The sequence below is a fragment of the Mus pahari genome, chromosome 5, assembly GCF_900095145.1.
Source record: "Mus pahari chromosome 5, PAHARI_EIJ_v1.1, whole genome shotgun sequence".
NCBI classification, from domain to species: domain Eukaryota; kingdom Metazoa; phylum Chordata; class Mammalia; order Rodentia; family Muridae; genus Mus; species Mus pahari.
In genome coordinates, this window is record NC_034594.1 from 153,534,171 (window position 1) to 153,554,483 (window position 20,313).

General features: G+C 47.6%; 1 protein-coding gene and 1 pseudogene across 1 annotated transcript in view; both read left to right on the plus strand.

Annotated features, from left to right (window-relative positions):
- The first annotated feature begins 8,986 nt into the window (after positions 1–8,986).
- Positions 8,987–9,278, plus strand: LOC110322647 (annotated as a pseudogene).
- Positions 9,279–19,236: 9,958 nt separating this feature from the next.
- The window catches only part of Cnih3 (cornichon family AMPA receptor auxiliary protein 3), a 119,628-nt gene continuing 118,551 nt past the window's right edge, over positions 19,237–20,313 (plus strand). The window contains exon 1 of the mRNA XM_021198459.2: positions 19,237–20,157. Coding sequence (XP_021054118.1) covers positions 20,077–20,157 — 81 coding nt within the window. The 5' untranslated portion in view covers positions 19,237–20,076. The remainder of the gene's footprint in view (positions 20,158–20,313) is intronic.

Below are 20,313 nucleotides of genomic sequence, written 5' to 3' on the forward strand. Positions count from 1 at the left end.
CGGGACTCACAGCTTGGTCCTGGCTCACTGGCAGATCAAACACCACCTTGGGCTTAGCTCATTAGCATATCAAGGCCTGTGGGGGGGGGGAGGGCGGGGAGGGGTAAGCTCCTATCTGAGCTGCCAGGTGGCCTGCCAGGGGCTTGCTTCTGAGGCCCAGCTCTTATCAGAGCCACCTGGTGGCAAGCTCAGGCATCGTACAATTCCAAGTCACATAAGAAGGCTTTAGAGTCATACGAATTGGGAACATAATGAATTTTAAGTTATGTCCCCACCAAGCGTGTTTAGGAACGGGAGTGTTACCAATCGGGCAGCTGGTGCCCTTATTCTCTACTGGGCTAAGAATCGTCAGCAGACAAGGAGAGGCTCTGCGAGGGCGACCTTTGGGAGGTTTTGCTTTCTTCGGCTTTTATATGCAGAGCACAATGGCAGCTGGCAGGAAAGGGCAGCAGGTGGTGCTCTGTAGTGTTACAGCTCTCAGGCTGGCCCAGGGTTGTCCTTGTTTCTGCACTGGCTCTCTCTCAAACTGTCTGCTTGTCTCTTGTCGCTACGGCCAGTCTCATGAAGCTGCTACCCACACTCCTTTGCTGCTGGAGTTTCTGCTGCTCTCATCAGCTGGTCATGTGGCTTGCTCTCTCTCTTCTGTAGCTGCGAGTGAAGTTGGCTGTTCTGCCACTTTTGCGGCTTGGCTTGCTGACCATCAGAGCTCTCTCTTCAGCTGTCAATCAGGTAGTTGTTCCACTGCTGTAGGTAGGCCTGCTAACTGCTCTGCCATTGCTGCTACTCTGCTACTCCGTCGCTGCCACTCCGCGCTCTCTGCTGGTTTCTTTCCCGTGTGGCCCCCTGGTGTTTCAGGTCTCACACAGACCTCCTATTAGAAGACCAATCATCAGAGAAACCTGGCTTAGTGGCTTAGGCCCGTTTATTGCGGTGCTAAGGAGTGCCACACAGGAGGGTGCTTCCTACTTATGTCAGCAGAGAAGGGGGCATTTGGACCAATCACAGAAAGTCTGTCATGCAAATGGAAGTCTGTGTTTGTACCAATCACACTATTGTCCCTTTGGCATCGGTCACAGCTGTTCTGGTTGGCCATCAGCAGTGCTCTTTCCCTCTTCTGGCCTAGGTGGACAGGGTTGCACAATCAGATAGAGTTCATTAAAGCATGTGGTAGAAAAAAGTCCTGTCCACACTGTCAGCCTTGGCTAGGGCTCTGTCGACAGCTTAGACAAGCAGCTGTAGTCAGCTTCCTAAGACACTCAGGGCGTGTTCAGGATGGTCGGTGCTGCCATGAGGGTAATCTGGCTGGCTTGGTGCCTTACACCCCTTTTGTTCAGGCAGCAAGGAGAGTCTTACAGGTGACAGGGGTCAAATTGCTCCAGCCATCAATATTTTTGCTTATTTACAGGCAAACGAACACTAGAGGGCTATTTATGATAAGAGCTTAAAGACCTTCCCATCATCACTAGGGTGATTTTAACAGTGCTTTACCAGTGCATAACATGTATCTGCTCGGGGCCCTAGGGAGACATGCATCCCCCTTTTCTCAGGCACAGATAAGATAGGGATTCTTACCTGGCACAGCTAAATCTGCCACCAGCCTCCAGAGGGCAGGGATGAGCCCCAGATGTGCTGTTTTCTCTGCTGTGACAGGCAAATAAAGCATGAACTCACAAGAGAACTCCTGAAGCATTTTCTGTTTTAGTCTGAGTCACAACACTGTGTCTCTCTTAGGCTGGGATCCTCCGTGGAGGATGACCCAGGTCAAGCTCCGACTACTGCCACTCACTGAATCCCTTGGTGTTCTTGAAATGCCCACCCCTCTTTTCCTCTGTCCATCCCTACTACATAGCTCAGGATGGCCTCAAACTTGACATCGTCAGACTTCCACCTACCCAGTGCTGGGATTACAGGGATCACACCATACCACCCCCACTTTAAATCACACTTGCCCACTTCTCTAGTTACCATTCTATGGCTGTGAAGAGACACCATGGCCAAGGCCATGCTGATAAGAGAAGACATTTAACTGGTGCCTGGATTGCAATTTCAGAGGCTTGGCCTATGATCATCATGGTAGTGAGTATGACAGCAGGCAGACGGGCAGTAACTGAGAGCTTTATATCTAGATTCACAGAGAGAGAGACACGCACAGAGAGACAGAGAGATAGAGAGACAGAAAGAAAGAGACTGGGCTTTTGAAACCACAAAGCATACACCCACCTTGTCCAACAAGGACATACCTCCAAACAGTTCATCAACTGGGGACTAAACATGAAAATAGATGAGACTATGGGGTCACTGTCATTCAAACCACCACACCCCTTTCTCAAAAATCCCAGACATTTAATTTTCAAGGATTTTTCACGAAGGTTGTCCCAGCTCCCTAGCCACTGGGCCCTCATGTAATGAACATCTAGGTCACGCTGATCCTGTGACTCCAGACAGACAGAACACAGAGCCCTTGGGGTCATGCATGCACTCGCTCACAAGGATCACTGTTACTGGCAGTGTTTGACTACAGCCTGTTCTTCACTCTGAAGCCCCCAGTTCTTGGTTACTCTGGACAGCAACATAGGAAAGGTGGAGCCAACCTGGGACACAGGGGTCACTCAAACTAGATTAGATTTTAAAACTTAAAAGCTAAGTTAGTCTTGAAAGCCAGTTTGTTGAAAGACAAGAAGTCTTTCTAGAGACTTGTATCTTATATAACAAGAGCAAAGCTAGGTCTGTGCAGTTTATAGAATTTTTATTGTTCATGTGAAAGGGAATTCTGGGTATGACACAGGAAAAAGGGAAACCACCCTCTTCCAGAGCTGGGGAGCGGGAGGGGAAAACAGGCAGAAAAGGATACTTTCATGGGAACAAGCTACCTTTTCAGTGGCTTCTGGATCCTCCACAGCATCCATCCAGTAGCCACGAGGTACTGGGGATGCTGGGAACCTTAGAGAGTACTTCCTGCTTCCCTGGGAAGCAAGTGACAGCAGGGTGTGCTGTGGTTAAGTGGGGAGCCTCTGAAGGTGGTCTTATTTAGGAACAGTTAACACAACTGGCTAGAGGACCTTGAGATGTACTCATCCTGGGTTTGGGGTAGACCCCAAACCACTGACTAGTGTGGGAGTAGAGGCCGTACTCTCGGTGACCCAGGCCTAGCACTGCCAGTGGAATTCACTCAGCCCTCCCAGGAATGCGCATGTTGAAGGGGTGAGGGGTAGAAAAGAGTCTAAGACTGGGCAGGACCGAGGAAGCCATAGAGGAGGACCCGAGACCCAGGGCTTCAGCCTCCAGGGTCGACACCGCACCACAGACACGAAGGGGAGAGGCACAACAGTGGACTCTGTGTGGGAATGGCACACAGTAGTGTCTCGATGTGACCAGGAATATCTCAGAAAGACAGCGTGTAGCTCCCAAGGCTCACGCTTGAGGTCATCAGCATAGATGCCCTGCACCATCTTGAGAAGGAAGAAGTGTGGCCACAATCGTTCTGAAAAGAGAAGCAGGCTTGGAAAAGTCAGAGATTTACATTGAAAAAATAATGGGCCTAGCCTAGTGCAGCCTGGAGAGATTTACATAAAAAAATGGGTCTAGCCTAGCACAGTCTGGAGAGATTTACATTAAAAAATGGGTCTAGCCTTACACAGCCTGGAGAGATTTACATAAAAAATGGGTCTAGCCTAGCACAGCCTGGAGAGATTTACATAAAAAAATGGGTCTAGCCTAGCACAGCCTGGAGAGATTTACATAAAAAAAAGGGTCTAGCCTAGCACAGCCTGGAGAGATTTACATAAAAAATGGGTCTAGTCTAGCACAGTCTGGAGTATTCTTTTTTTAAAAAATAAAAATAAAAACTATTTCAATTGTATATGTTTCTCTTTGTGTGTATTTTAAAGATGAGAACAGTTACAGGAAAAATATTTACAGCTTTTGCCTGTTTTAGTTGCCATATGTAAATCCCTCCGCATTCCTGAACATTTACCAAATTCTTTGGATGTCCCCCATGTTTATTATGCTCAGCTGGGGGCTTCCTGAAGCTAGGGACAATGGCAGGCACCTTAAGTTCATCCTTGGGTCACTAGTATCCCCAGGATCCTGACACAGTCTGTGGTGCTGCTGAGTATTTTCTGGGAGAATGAAAACCTTAAGTGTTTACCTAATATTCCTTTTGTTTTTCTTTTTATAGAAACTGTCTTTAGCTGAAATAGAATCACAGCACCTGCCTCTTCCTTTCTCCTTCCAACTCCTTCCAGTTGCTCTCCCTTGAACACCTCCCATGCCGCCAAGCCTCAAGTTGATAGCCTTCTTTTCTTTGATTGTGTTTGTTATATACATACATATATGTGTCTATGTGCATGCATAAATACATACAAATGGAATTGGCTAAGTCTGTTTCTGTTGTTTGTGTCTATGGTTTCAAGGATAACCACTCTGTATTGGACAACCAGATAAGAGGACTTCATCCCTAGAAGAGGAGAACTCCCCTCCTCCAGCAATCAATAGCTGCCTGTAGTTCTTTGTTTACGGGAGGATGGTTGGGAGGGGGGGACCTAATGTAGTTCCTCCCACATTCACACAGCTCCAGGAACATTGCCTAGATTGTAAGACCCAGGAAGTATTCTCTGAGACAGTCTTTTTTAGAAATGGTTGCAGATGCAGTTAACCATAGGACTGAGCACGGGGACCCCAATGAAGGAGTTAGGGGAAGAACAGAAGGAGCTGAAGGGGTTTGTAAACCCATAGGAACAACAATATCAACCAACCAGACCCCCCACCCCCCCAGAGCTCCCAGGGACTAAACCACCAACCAAAGAGTACACATGGAGCAACCCATGGCTCCAGCCACATATGTAGCAGAGGATGGCCTCATCTGGCATCAATGGGAAGGGAGGCCCTTTGGTTCTGTGAAGGCTTGATGCCCCAGCATAGGAGAATGGAGGTGAGGTGGGAGTGGGTGGGTGGGGGAATCACCCTTATAGAAGCAGGGGAAGGGAGGATGAGATAGGGGGTGTGTGGAGGGGAAACCAGGAAGGGGGATAACATTTGAAATGTAAATAAATAAAATAACCATTTTTTTAAAAAAAGCTGCAGAAACAAGATCTGAACAATGGTAATATCAAAGACATGTTAATGTGGAAGGGAGGTAGAATTTTTCAGGTTCAGACCCCTACACAAAGAACTACAATCTTTTGATTTTTTTTCCCCCTTAGGTATCTTTATTTCAAGTTTTATGGAATACCTGGACTTTTTTTAGGGCCCTTGTCTCAGACTGATACAGTGTGAGAATGTAGGAAAAAGGCAGGTTCATTGTGAGGAGCAGGGAGATAGTGGTGGGAGATAGTGGTGGGTCCAGTCATGAGGCTAGTGCAAATTCCAAGTTCAAGTATTCCAGCTCCCTGTGGGACAGGAGAGGTTAAGGAACGGATGCTAGGGATGCTGGGGATGCTGGGGATGCTGGGGATGCTGGGGATGCTGGGGATGCTGGGGATGCTGGGGATGCTGGGGATGCTGGGGATGCTGGGATGCTGGGATGCTGGGGATGTTGGGGATGCTGGAATGCTGGAATGCTGGGATGCTGGGATGCTGGGATGCTGGGGATGTTGGGGGATGCTGGAATGCTGGAATGCTGGGATGCTGGGATGCTGGGATGCTGGGATGCTGGGGATGTTGGGGATGCTGGAATGCTGGAATACTGGGATGCTGGGATGCTGGGATGCTGGGATGCTGGGGATGCTGGGGGATGCTGGGGGTGCTGGGATGCTTGGGATGCTGGGGATGCTGGAGATGCTGAGAACGCTATGGAAGCAATGTAACTTCTGCTAGGATCTTTAAGTCTCTTTAAGGGGAAAAAAACCCTATTTCAACCCCCCCCCCACAGTGTAAATTAATTCAGATGTAAATAGCCACCCAGACACCCAGGAATCTGATGCACAGAGGTGTCTGACAACCCGTCCTGAGTAATTAGCTGGGTTTTTTGCAGTTTTCAGTTTGCTGGCGACACTAGGTGACATGTATTTATTTCTTCTCTCTGACTTGATGGTGCTGAGTTGTGGATCTCAAGCTTTTGACGCCTACAGCAGGAGGAAGGGACCTGCTTCTCTGTTCTTAGCATCAGGCCTGGGACCAGGCACAAACTGAGTCTTGATCCCTTAAACAATTAGATCCATTTTACTAGGGATCATAATATGGAATAACTTCCCAACTCCCTGGGGAACGGATTATAAGAGTCAAGCCAAGTTTGCATAATTGATGCTGTTAAGAAGCTGCAAGATGTGTGAGTTGAATTTCTGAGTTTGAGTCTGCCTTGTCCTGTCAGGGAGCTCGCTGTACCTGGGCAGCTCCATGCTCAAGTTCCAGGCCTGCGTTACTTTTGCATTTCTGTGACAGAGTGCCTGACACAGTCAATTTAAGGGAGGAGCTATTTTGTTTTGTTTATTTTTATTTTTTTGGCTCACAGTGTCAGACCATCATGGCAAGAAGGTTCCATCTGTGGTAGCCGGAATGTGTGCAGAGGTTGTTCACAGGATTGCGGACCAGGAATCGAAGGAACGAAGATTTCCTCCCATCCTGTGGGTTGTCTCTTCATTCCTCCGATGGTTTCTTTTGTTGAGTAGAAGCCTTTTAATTTCATGTAATGGCATTTGTAGAGCACCAGACACACAGGCTAGTGGGAAATACTAGAGACCCCAGAGGTAAACTCACAGAGCCACAGACACAGACTTTTTGACGAAGGCATGAAAACATGCACTGGGGAAAGGCATCCTGTTTAATAGGTGGTGCTGGCGGAACTGGCTATCTACCTGCAATGAAATTCGACTCATAGCTCTTGCCCTGCACCAAAAGTCAGTTCAAACTCTGAATCAAGGGCTTCAATGTAAAGTCTGAAGTGCCAAAATTGCTAAGGGAAGACAGAGGGCATGCACTTCAGGATGCAGGCATAGGGAATCTTTTTCTAGGACATAGGACGGCAGGACACAGGAGGAGCCCTGAGTCTGGATAATTCAAGAGTGGCGATTAATGATGAACAGGCTGGGGAGTCCAAGAGCACTGGTGTCTGGCGAGGGTAAAGAGCCAAAGCCAGGAGCTGAAACTCCAGTCCTCAAGCCCCCTTTGTGATTGGTGTTATTGGTTGATTTCCGAGGGTAGACATCCTGATCTTTGGGCCCTGTCTCTCAACACTGCCATTAGGGTTCCAGCACAGTTGAAGTTATTAGCACACACATCTTTGCTTATTCTCTTCCAGCCATGGCTTTTGGGTCCATCTGTAACACAGAGTCTGGAGCCTGGTGGAACTTCTGAGGGCTTGATTCATGCACCTCATTTTCTTCTAAGAATCACAAGGAGCATGCCACAGAGAAGGCTCACATTTCCAAAGTTGCACAAACATGAACTTGATGTATCAGGCAGTTGGGAAAGGTAGATGAAAATTTCTCTTGGTCTTGTTTATATTGAACCCTGGCTATCCTTCAACACTGCCTTCCCAGGTTACCCCACTACTCAGTGAAAATAGACTACCTGTTGGGCCTGCACCCCTAAACCTCTCACCTAAACCTCCCCTGCTTTTCTGATTTGCTCAGTCAGCTCCTTGGTCACTTTTCTCTTCTGACCCAGTTGTCCCTGTGCTGTGAAGTCACTTACATTCTATACTGGGATGGGAAAACTGGGGGCCCAGCTCTGCCCTTAGGACTGTTCAGGTTTGAATCTTGACCCCTTTATTACTAGCTGAATGTTCATGGCAAAGTTATCTGTATTTTCTGATTACCCATGGGCCTTAAAAAATGGCATGTGAGCATAAAGAGTCTGAAAACTTCCTTGGAGGGCCAATGTCAAAGCTCAGGAGAAACCAGATTCACCAGTGCTGACATCTTGGCAGTTGTTCCTTGACCAACAGGACACAAGAGGTGGAGATTGGCTGCAACTGGTTTTGAAGGTAGCAGGTGCTTGCTGTTCTAGGGAACAGCCCATTTTCTTCATAGTGGCTCTGCTTCCATCCATCTCTTTGAGAGGTCAACCTTGGGTCCACATAGGGAGAGTTAGATCTTTGGCTCCAATCCACCGATCAGACAGGAGTCCTAGCTGCCCATGGTACATAACTGTGAACTCTGGCCATGCCCAGCCTCTCTGAATCTGTTTCCTTATGGTAAAATGTGGCTGTCAGTAGGCACAGTGCGTTATGAGCATCTGTGGAGATGGTGCGGAGCAAATGTCACAACATCTGGAGCCCAAGAAAGCTGTTGCATTGACTATTAATAACAGCTATTTATAAATCGTTTTCATGGATACATAACTGTGTGAGCTGTAATCGCCTTGAAGGACTCCCTCTGCTCTTTTGGAGGAGAGTCTGGGTCTCTTTGCTTTCTGGTTGGCACTTCTTTCATTCCTACAGATCAGTGTGTGTGTGTGCGCATGTGCTCTGACTTCCATGACAGTTGCAGGCATGCTTTGAATGAGCTGGGATAGTGGAATGGTGTACCTCAGAACGTGAAGACTGAGGTTCTTCCGAGCATGGGAAGTGGGGGACCAGGTTGGAGCTCTGTAAGGACACACTGAAGACAACAGCATGCAGCTGAGGTGACACTCATGGCAGTAACGTTTGGACTGTGTAAGACTAGATCCAACGTTGCTCTTGGGAATTACAGGCTCATTCACTGAGTGCTTAAACAGTAAGTCGCCTCAGGTTTCCCACAGGGCACTTAGACTTGTGAAGAAAGCCACATCTCCTTTCCTCTGGGAAGAATAGGGAGAGATTTCATGTCCCATGGAAAAGTTCAGGTCTCTAAGATTATTGCAACTGTCAAAAGATACAGAATGATCACAATAAAAGTCATGTCCAGCCCTGCTGCTGACTTTTGTGCTTTAGAGGACAAAGGACGACATCAAGGATCTCAGTGTCAAGCATGCAGTTGGGAGGCTGTCGGGCTCCCATCTCTAACATGCGCCATTAAGTTTCAGCACGCGCTCTTCCAGTCTCTTTGGCCTCACCAGTAGAAGCAAGATGATGAAAGGAATGTCATTCTTTGGAAAGTGTCAATAGGACACACACGCTGTGCTGCCGCTGTGGCTCCAAGGCTTGCCACCTTTAGAAGTCGACCTCTGGCAAGTGTGGCTACCCTGCCAAGCACAAGAGAAAGTATAGCTGGAATGGCAAGGCTAAGAGACGAAACACTACTGGGACTGGTCGGATGAGGCACCTAAAGATTGTCTACCACAGATTCAGACATGGATTCCGTGAGGGAACAACACCTAAACTCAAGAGGGCAGCTGTCGCAGCATCCAGTTCATCTTGAGGACTTCCTTCACTCAAGTGCGACCATTTCTGACCATAATGGTATGGAGGGATCCAGGGTTCAGAACCAAATAGGGTGCTTTGACAAAGGCCTATTATTTGCTGTTTGCAGGGCCCATATAGGAAAATCATTTAAGTTCCTCTGAAGGCAATGCTCACAGGAAGATGGTATTCGGAAGAGCCGGGAACATAATGGCTTCCTCCCATTGCCTGCGTCTCAGGCTGGAGGACTCTGACATCATCATCCCTGTGTCCCAGGCTGTCCCCCAACTCCCTTATACTCCACCCCATAATTTCTCAGCAAAACTGTGCCTTCTTCACTTGCAGCCTCCTGGCATCCTGACTGCACAGACCATGCTGGCTTATGCCTGCTACTTGTGGGAACAGTGTCACAGGCAGGGGAACCAGGTCTTCAACAATAGCCTTGGGGGAACATTTTGGATCCACACTATGGCAGGAGTAATTCAACAGGAACAGAGATAAAAGTTTTACAAGTAGAGACTGTAGAAACTGAAGCAAATCTGCAGTGCATGGAGGAATGAGGGGACTTCTTCTCTCTCCCTGTCCCTGTCCCTGTCCCTCTCTTCCCTGTTACTCAGTCAGCTGGTGCTGCCTACATTTAGGTCCTATATTCCCACCCCAGTTAACCCTCTCTGGAAATGCTCTCACAGACACACATAGAGGTGTGTCTCCTTGGTGATTCAGAGCTGATCAAGTTCACAATGAAGAGTCCTCACGGGTTCAGGGCAGGGTTTGTGAAATGAACTTATCACACTCATGAGTTCTAGACCCAGATGGCCCGTCACAGAGGGCCACAGGCAAGGCAGGGGAGTCTGCTTTATTGGAGTTTGCAGGGGGAAAGCAAGGCAGGGCAGCCTAGACTGTTTAAGGACTGGTTAGTCTGGATGATAAACAGGGTTTTGGATGGGGTGGTTTCTGATTGGCCTTGGGCCATGTCTGTGAGAACTTGTCTTAATCATGATTGATGTGAGAGGGTCCAGACCACTGTGAGTGACACCAACCCAAGGGAGGGGGTCTGGGCTGTATAAGATAGATGATGATGCGATAGATGACCATGAGTCAGAGAGCAAGCCAGTAAGCAGCCTTCTTCCATGGTTTCTGCTTCTTTTCCTTCTTGAGTTCCCACTCTGACTTCCCTCAGTGATGGACTCATGACTTGAAAGTATAAGGAAAAAAAAAAACCCTTTTCTCCTGAAGTTGTTTTAGTCATGGTGTTTTTTATATCACAACAACATAAAATTAGAACAGTAGGTGAGGTAACCCAGACCCAGAAGGACAAATAGTACGTGTTCTCACACACGTGTGGATCCTAGGGTTGGATTTGGATCTGTGTGCCTGACTTGGAGTAACGGTAGAATCTAGGCAACTAGAAGGGACCATTGGTAGGGAAGGGAAGAAAGACCTAAAGGGAGGGGGATAGTAGAGCACAGGTGATGGGGGGGGTAGTAATGGGCAGGAACGTTTAAGTAGGGGGAGAGATGAGAGGAAAGGGTGGAGGGGTGAAGGAAGGGATAACTAATACTAAGCATGTTTGAAAAAGCCATGTGGAAGCCCACTGCTTTATAAGCATTACATATATTTATATAAAAATCGCGTATGTGGGATTAACTTATGCAGGTTGCTAAATAAAAAGCCCGGTGTCAGTAGCCCAGTGGCTACTGTTGCTCTCGGTTGCCTTCCAGAACATAATGGTAAGACCACGTTGCTCATGACCCCACATGATGGGCTCACAGACCACGGAGAAATCAAACTGGTCCTGCCTAGGAAGCTCCCTGCCTCCTGTCTAGCTTTGACAGTATGGAAGGTGTTGTGTGGGCAGCTGGGGGAGAGTCATCAGTGTCCTACCATGCTGTCAACCCTGTGAGCTACAATAATGACTGAGATCTGCCCACGATGATTATATAAAACACATATACCGTATTTTATAACTCATATAGAAAATATACTTATGGTATGGTTATAGTTTAAATTTACGTATGTATCTATAAATATCATGACCCATTTCCTCTAACTGGTGCCCGAACCTCAAGGGTTCCACAGTCTCCAAAATCAGTACACTGAGTTCAAGACCATGTGTTCAAACCCACGAACCTGTGGGGGATATTTCTCTCACACTGTAGCAGTGGATTTCTGGCTGACCGGATGGCATCTGTTTAAGAGACTTATGTCTGGCTCACTGTGGCTCCTAGATAGCAGTCTTGTCAAGCCATGTCAAAGAAGAGGCTTAAGCACCGAGCCTAGAGATTCTGGGATTCCAACCCCACAGGGCATGGAGACAGTGGAGTACACGCCCTCAGCCATCACCTCAGGTGCCCTGGGGGCCAGGCCAGCTTCTCAGGTTTTCCAGTCACTTGGGATTTGGCCTTAGAATGCCTGGCATTCTTTTTTTCCAGATGTTTTAAATATTTCAAACAGTGTTCTAAGGTGTGCTCAGTGAGGGGCTTTAAACTATTCAACCGAGCATTATAGAATGGGGATGCTCCATATCACAAGAAAACGTTAATAAAATAGACCCGCCATCCCACCTCTGACTTTCAGGCCAACATCTGTGATTTTCTTGGTCTGCCTGTCAGGGACCTATGTCAGAAAGGGAACTCTAGAAATGCTGAAAATCAGAACCCGAGGAAATGTCAGCTAAAGGAACTATAGGAACACAGGAAGTCAGAACCCCAGGCATTTCCTGCTCATTAATTAAAAAAAGAATATTTATTATCCATACATGCCAGCTGCACACTGTCCAGGCTCCATGCAGTTTCCGGTCTCACTGGTAAGGGAATGTTTTCTCCCACAAAAGAGAAGAGAGCCACGCCTGTGGCATGGGGGCGGGGCGAATCAGGGGGAGGTGGCTAGGAATCAATACTGAGTGCCCACACTGTTTCCCCTGTCATAAATGTTGAACAGCCAATGGCCCGGTTTTCTTTCTAGCCATCGTGCTGCCAAGACTGGCCAGGTACCACGGCGGAGCTGGTGATTCAAGCTTCTCTGGTCTGGAAGGCGAGCATGATGGCTCGGAAGGAGACGCACATTCAGGGGCAGGAGAGATAGCTCCTCAAGTAAAGGCCCTCTCTCTCAAGCTTGATGAGAAGCTCGTTCAGTCCCTAAGACTCACATAGTAGAAGGAGAGAATTGACTGCCACAAATAGTTCTGTGACCTTAATGTACATAGTGTGGCACATGCACATGCTTGGGCTCTTTTGAGCATACGCGCGCGCACATGCGCGTGCACACACACACACTAATAAATCAATGTAGTGAAATAAATAAGCAAATAAATAATTCAGAGTGGGAAAACTGAATTTGGGAGCCACAACCACTGGCTACAGAATGATCCCCTCTGCTCGTTCTTAACTGCTTATTCTGTGAGTTCTTATGGAATAAGACAATGAAGCTTCTTGCTTTCTTCTGTGTGTGTGTGTGTGTGTGTGTGTGTGTGTGTGTGAGTGTGTGTGTGTGTGTGACACAGAGAGAGACAGAGAGACACAGAGACAGAGAGAGTCAGAGACGTGTGCATGTGAGTGAGCTTGTGTGTACTGGTGTTCTTGTGCAAGCTGGTGCTTGTGTATATGTGGAGGTCAGTGGTCAACGTTGGTTATCATTCTTTAGAAGTTGTCCACGTTGGGTTCTGAGATGGGATAGATCTCTGGGACTTGAGGCTTGTTGATTAGGCTAGACCTGGCAGCCAGCAGGCCTCAGGAGCCACCTGTCTCTACCTCCCCAGCACTGGGTTACAAACTTGTGCTATCATACCCAGCTTTTTGAAGGGATTAGACTCAGATTGTCATGGATGCATAGTACATACATGTTATGGACTGAACCATCTCCCAGCCCCCAAACTTTTCATGTTATGAACCTACAGAAGTAAAATATTCTGTTGCTGACAGGTGAGCATAGATCTTCACTGATGCCGTGGATTAGCAGGAGAAAGGTTCCAGAGATAACAGAAAATCGGAATTGTCAGCTTAGACCTACTGTGGCAGCTCCCTGACACTGTTAGTGTCCAGGACCCTTTTCCCTTTGGCCCTTCCACCCTTAGCATGTGAATTTAATTTTCATGGTCACATAAAGGTAACTCCAGTGATCATGTTGCAGGTGCCAAACCTCTCGCCCTGTGAAAGCCTACTTTATGCAGGTCTCAGGAGATGCTTCCTCCAGGAATCTCCTCCACCTCATTGGCCACCTCTAGATACCTCACCAAACAGTCTGAGAAGATGAGTTTTCTCATTCTGCCTTTTATAAGACAGGAAAGGAAAGCACAGGGTTTGAATGGCTTTTGATAGGCTATCCATGTTTCTGCTGTACGGCCAGAGTCTGGCTTTCTGTTATCTGCAGGTGGAAACAACGTCCTGGTGCTCTAGTCCAGCTGCCAGTGATGTAAAGCGGAGGAGAGGATGCTGGGTGCTCAGGGAGGTGTCACAGACAAGATGACGATCTTAGGCAAGTAGTGTGTGCATGCATTTCTTTCTCTGCACTTAGCATCACATGGTCCAGACACACCAGCCTGCTCCCGCTACTTCTCTGTTGCTATGTCATTTTGATTTGAGACAAGGATTTACTCTGTAGCCTAGACTGGCCTGGAATTCCTCTTGTTTAGGATCAGAGTCGAGTGTCACCACACCTGGCTTCCTCCTTGAATTACTTCTGCCCTTTATCATTTGTGTAGTAACTCCCTGCTTCACTGAAGGTGATGGCAAGTGAGTGTCCCCACATGGCTATGACATGACTTACTGCATGCTTATCCCAACTCTGACCCCCTTCCTGCCTCAAGTTCACCCTCTCTCTGCTCCATGCTCACATGTATCAGGGAAATGGACAGTGCATAAAAGGGAGTGTTTTGAATTCTTGGGCATCTGAGTTCAGCGGGCTGTAACTCTCCTTTCTGTCCATTAGTAATCCCATTTCATTCGTAGGAAAACCTGACCAGACACTTCTCTTTGGCATAAGCATGTCCCCTAACTGGCATTAACTCAGGCTTCTTGGTGCAGATGGGACACGCTGTTCTTTTCTCGTTTCCCAGCAGGCCTCATGGGAATTTCAGCAACTCTCTAGCCTTCAGCTTAAATCCAATCACTAACTTCCCTACACCCACCACTCCTGGCTCTCAGCAACAGTCCAACCATTCCCTGACTACCAACCAGAGACTCTGTCTAGGTCAGACACTTTGCCAAAACCTGTTTTTTTTCTTTTCTCTTGGTGACTTTAGATGTTTGGAGTGCCTTAAAAACTGGGGTTTTAAAAGTGACTATTCATAAAACTTCAGGGGATGCTAACCACCAGGAGAGAAAGTTTCACAGGCATTCCTCTGTCCCATGCCAGACTCAGCGGCTGTCAGTGCCATGACACAAACGCCTCCGAGTTGTCCCCAAATTGTGTTTTGTAGCTGCTTTCTAAAAGCCAGGATCTAAAGGTTTTTCTCTCCATCCCTCTGTGCCCACAGGACACGTTACCCTATTTTCTTGCATATAGTTGACTCAATAATAACTTTCCTAAAGTTGGGAGGAAGTGAGCCACTGCCAGCTCCGTGCAGAGCTGGTGCCTTAGCCCTCTATAACCTGGGTCACTCTGCATGCCCTCGTAGGCCAGGCTGCTGCTGGCTGGGTTCCGACTCTGTTTCTGTAACCCACCCAGCCCCCGTTCACATGTGGAAAATACCACAAAGTGCAGGTTCACATGAACTGTACACATAATCTCCTGGCTCCGTTTAAAATAGTTTAAATCTAACTTTGAGCCCCCTTAATGCTTGAATAGAAGGAAATTTGTTATTAGAGATGCAGGAGGATGCTCACAAGTTTGGGCAAAGATGCTGGAGGGGCGGGGGCTGGTACAATGCTGAAGTACCAGAAGCCAGGTCCACACAGGGTCCTCCTGAGTCTTGGTCCTTTTATTTCTGGCCTTCTTGTCTTTGCTAGCTGGAGATCCTTAAAGGCTTAGGCCTGACCCCAGCCTCCACAGCACCACACAGCCACAGTTGTTGTGTCTTCTACAACACTGTCACGAAATAATGTGTGTGTGTTTTCTTCTCTAAACCCTTGGCCCCAGCCTCTCCAATCTGCAGAAAATTGCTTCTTGCTTCCATCTGGATGTTGGCAGAGCTTTTCTGTCTTCTTGACTAATTCCAGGCATCCCCCAGACATCTTCTGAGGGACAAAGCTTTCTCCGAGGTAGAAAAAGCCTTTGTCTTTAAAGTCATTCTGCTTTCCACCTTAGTTTTTATTCAGTCAACATCCATTAGTGTACCTGCCCTGACTCTTACACAGTATTGAAAGATTTCTGTTCTGACTGGTAAACAGTATGGTGGTCCTTGCAGAACATGGTAAAAAAAATCAATTAATAATTAAATTTTAAATTAAACTCATTAATTCAGGCTAACCATGATGGGATGTCACCAGGGCCATTGATAGATGGGCCTCCCATGTACTTATTTATTACAAAGCACTCCCTGCTGTGTGCCTCTCAGTCTTATCATTATTGAAATCATGGTTATTCCCTGATGCTAATAATCACTGCTTCAGATGTATCGTTTGCACATTGCATTTCTTGCATACATTGTAAATGCAGAGTTTCAATATTTACAAGTTGGGAAATTCATCAATAAAATATCAAAAACTATCTCAGAATAGAGAGACAACGGACTGAGGATACACTTAGCGTTCTATTGCCAGTCACACACCCCAGTCACCTGCATCTATGGAGGACACAAGAATGTTTATAATAAGCTGCATCCTGGAGGGTCTGCCACATGCCCTGATTGCCCTTCACACCAAGAGAACTGGGGCAGAGCAACACACTTTTTATTTCTTCAATACAAAACAGTTTTATGATTTTAATAAAAACATGGTTTTCCCGCTGATGTTGCTGACCTGATGGATCCAAATGGCATGCAGAATTGATTCTTAAAAGACTGTGGGGGACCTGACTATATCACCCCCAAACAGGAATGATCACCGAGTTGAAAGCAATGAAGACAGGGCCTATGCAGGAGAGCTCTGCCATCCAGCTACCTGCTTAAAGGCAGGAGACAGACTCAGACAGACGGAAGACTCCCCTCCAACCAACACAAACGAATTCACCTTCTCCTACCTTGGAGAATAGCTGACCACACCATACAAGTAGACAGACTCAGACAGACAGAAGACTCCCCTCCAAACAACACAAACGAATTCACATTCTCCTACCGTGGAAAATAGGTGACCACACATTACAGTTCTGGACTGTACTGGCCCAGAACCCATCTACTCAAATGAGCCCATGGTTGCCTCCCCCCATCCCTTCTGCCTGTTCTTTGTTCTATTCCAAGTCACCACACTTGCAGTACTTAAAGTCTTTTTCCTCTGCCCGACACCTCTCAGGAAATGTACTGTCATTTGAAGACGTTATATAAGCTGGGATTCAAAGCCACCTCTTTGAGAATTCCTCATTCTCTGTGCTTCTCCCACGGGTATATGCAATATATATGTTAGTAAATTTATTTGTTTTTGCTTGTAAATCTCTCTTTTATCATAGAGGTCTCTTGCAAACTAAGGGCTTAAAGATTTGTTATTAATCCCTATAACTCACACACACATTTATCAATATGTCAATCACATTATATAAAAAAGTTCAGGATTTAATTTTTTAAATTATAATTATCAGTCAAAAGATTGATTAAAAATAAAATATATTTTTATACAATAAAATAATTGAGAAAATCTTCTGAATTCAACAAATGTTGATAAAAACAATTTAAAATTCTATGAAAATATACTTCAAATGTTAAATCTACCCAACATGTACTTAAGCATAATCGAGCATTTCAAACATGAAATATTCAATAGTCATTAAAAAATAACTGTGTCTATATAAGTATACATTCATTTTAAATTCATGGTTCCACTTGTTGGAAAACATACCTACCTAAGGGAGACAGCAACTCATTTGACAAGTTATAAATCAAGACAGTAAAATATGTATTTTCTAGGAAATTCTCACATACAGCATCTTAATAATTTATTTAAAATGAGACATTTAAACCTCTTTGATCTTGTGGAGGTGAGAACAACACCTTAGACAATATATTAAACTTTATCACTCATACTACAGAGAAACGATATCAGTGGGAAACATGCCATGGGAATCCCTTCTACAGACTATGCTCATGTCTGCTACAAAGGAAGTCTGGCATTTCAGCCAAGATCTCAGAAACATCTCGGAATGCTTTTTCATTAGTGTATATTAAGTGTTTAAAGTAAAGAGTTTCCAGACTTAGAAAGACAAACATTGCATGTTCTCTCTCATAGTGGGACCTAGTACCAAATCTTGAGATTTGTGTATTTAACTTGGAGAGTCTGTAGAGTTTAGGGGTGTCTCAGAGACCAGCAAAGAACAAGGGATATTGTCATTTGCTCCAGGTTGCCCACCAGAACTTGATGATAAGGGTCTATTGCAGAAGACACGTTGGTCACAGGAGATGGAGAAATCAAGCTGGCATTTTTAGGGAGTTTTCTCTCTGCCCTCTACCTTTCAAAGTATCACAAGTTGCTATGCAGGCTTCTGAGTGTATGTGTGGCTCTTCAACAGTCTTACCCAGCTGTGAACCCAATGAATCTGAGTAATGACTGATGTGGCAAGATATGCTCATGGGCACAACAGTGGCATGAATGTTAAAGGGGTAACCAGCTGCTTCCTGATTGGTTTTAAGGTCTGTTAGGAGGAAACTCGTGCCTACTACTATATATTTGGCCCAGAATCCATGGTTGGGGAATTGTTAATGCCCAGAGGACAACTCTCTACAAGTATTTTCCTAAATGGAACTAGTATCCAACTGTCCTCTAACTTTGTATCTCTATACCTATAGGTTAGTGCAGCTCTTAGATCTCATGAGAGAAGTTGCTTTGTGCAGTGGAGGGCAGTTAATGCACATACACAACCTGTCAAAGGGCAGTGGAGTGCTCAACCAGCCACAAATGGACAATCATATCACATTCCTTCTCCTTAAGTTTCAGGGACCATCATGGAGAGATGGCAGAAGAGGGGCCAAAACCTGTAAGATCCAGAGGTTGGGGAGGATGGGAGCGAAGCCTTCTTTTCTGTACATAATCCGATGTTCTGAGGTGCACCTCAAACCACTGTTTACCTCGATTCCCGGGGGACGTGCTTACTAGTCATCTCTCAGGACATTTCTTCTTGCTTCCTGTGCTGACTCATCTGAAATCCAAGTTCTACCTGCAGGATCGGAACTTTTTTTTTTTTTTCATTGAACGATTATGATACAATTTTTAAAAGATGCTTAACCTCTGTGGCAGCAGTCCCTAACATTTACAGATTGACTGGGTACCAATTGCTCCCTGGTCCTGTTGGGTTTGAAGACACTCATTGCTATTCAGGTTTCATTTAAGGATGCTAAGAAAGTTGGAGGTAGGAGCTAGCCACAGAGCAACACAGAAACACTTGCTGCACTCTTGCCTTATCCCCTCCTCCCCCACCTCCCACTCCCCACTGACCAGGTTCCAATAATCCCAAGGTCAGATGTAGCAGGATAGTGGAGGATGCCAGGGATGGGAGGTAATGCAGGATTCTATGGGGGGCACAGGGTAGAGCTGTAAAGGCACCTTAGGTCAGAAGTAGATTACAGTTTGGGAAATCTGCCTAAACAGGACCCACAACCAACAGGAGCCCACCACTCCCTCGACCAAGTCCCCTCACTTCCCGCTCTGGTGTCCTCCAAACTGCTGAAAGCCTAGGGGCGGCCGACGCGTCATCACCATAGCCTTCCGCCTTCCCACTCTCTCCGGGCGCACGTGCTCAAAGAGTCCCTGCCCCTCCCGCCTCCGCGCGCGCGGGGCCTTAAGTTTCCTACGAGAGGCGGGCGAGCACCGCATCTCCTCTCCGCCGCCTCCCTGGCCCCCCGCCGCCGCCGCTGCAGTCTCCGCCCGCGGGGAGGGCGCGCTCTGGAGCCCGCGAGGGTGGGGCGCCGCGAGGGAGGGGTCCCAGCGCCGCAGTCCTCGCGGTGCCCGCGACAGCAGCAGCAGCAGCAGCAGCAGCAGGTGGAGCCCCGTTCAGCTGTGAGCAGCACTTGGCCGGAAACCCGCGCCGCAGCCGCCCGGCCGGGAGCTGGCCCTCCAGGCTGGAGCCCACGCCGCCCCGGTCCGACCCAGTTTCCCAGGCACCGGGTTACCGAAGCCCGCGGCCGGGGAACGCGGTTGGGTCCGGGGTCGGATGCATCTCAGTGCACATAGCTGCTCTGGGAGACCTCAGCGCGGGGCGCAGGGCTAACGGGACCTGGCCCACCTCAGCCACCTAAAGACTTGTGCTCCGGGGACAGAGCGGCTTTGGGATCCGGAGTCCCGGCACCTGGCCAGACGCTGTTGAAGTCTGGGTGTCGTGCTCACCCCACCTCTTTGCTTGGACACCAACAGAGAGGGCTCTTTCCAGAGGACCGGACTTCCTCGCCTGGTCCTGAGTGGAGTCCTCGCACCCGGTGCCTGTTGGTCTTGAGAACCTTTCTAGTTGACACTGGTCTGCAGGTGTTCACTGAGGGTTAGGTTTCTTCTTCAGCTAGGGGGACAGTTGCTACCAGAGGCATTCTGTGCCTGTGGGCTCTCCAGGTCCTAGTCTCCAGTTCTGCCGGAGGAATCGTCCCGGCTTCGCTGACCCTCAACTCTGTCTCTGCTTGTCGTGGGTGCTCCTAGCCGTTTGGTTTTTGCCCGGAGTGTGTAGACTAGACATCTTTCTGACTCCCATTTGGGAAGGCTCTGGTCTCCAGGGAGCGGCTTTGTGTGTGGTGGGATCCGGGGTCCTCAGCCATGGCCTTCACTTTCGCTGCTTTCTGCTACATGCTGTCCCTGGTGCTCTGCGCTGCGCTCATCTTCTTCGCTATCTGGCACGTGAGTAACCTGCAGCGGCTTCTAACTCTCCAGTACCCTAAAGTCCCCCCTCCCCCCACGCCCACCTCATTTCCTCATTTCACCGGCCTTTTAGACATTGCAAGCGTGGGCGGACCGTGAGGCCAGGCAGAAGTACTTGCTGGGCAGACCTTGTCC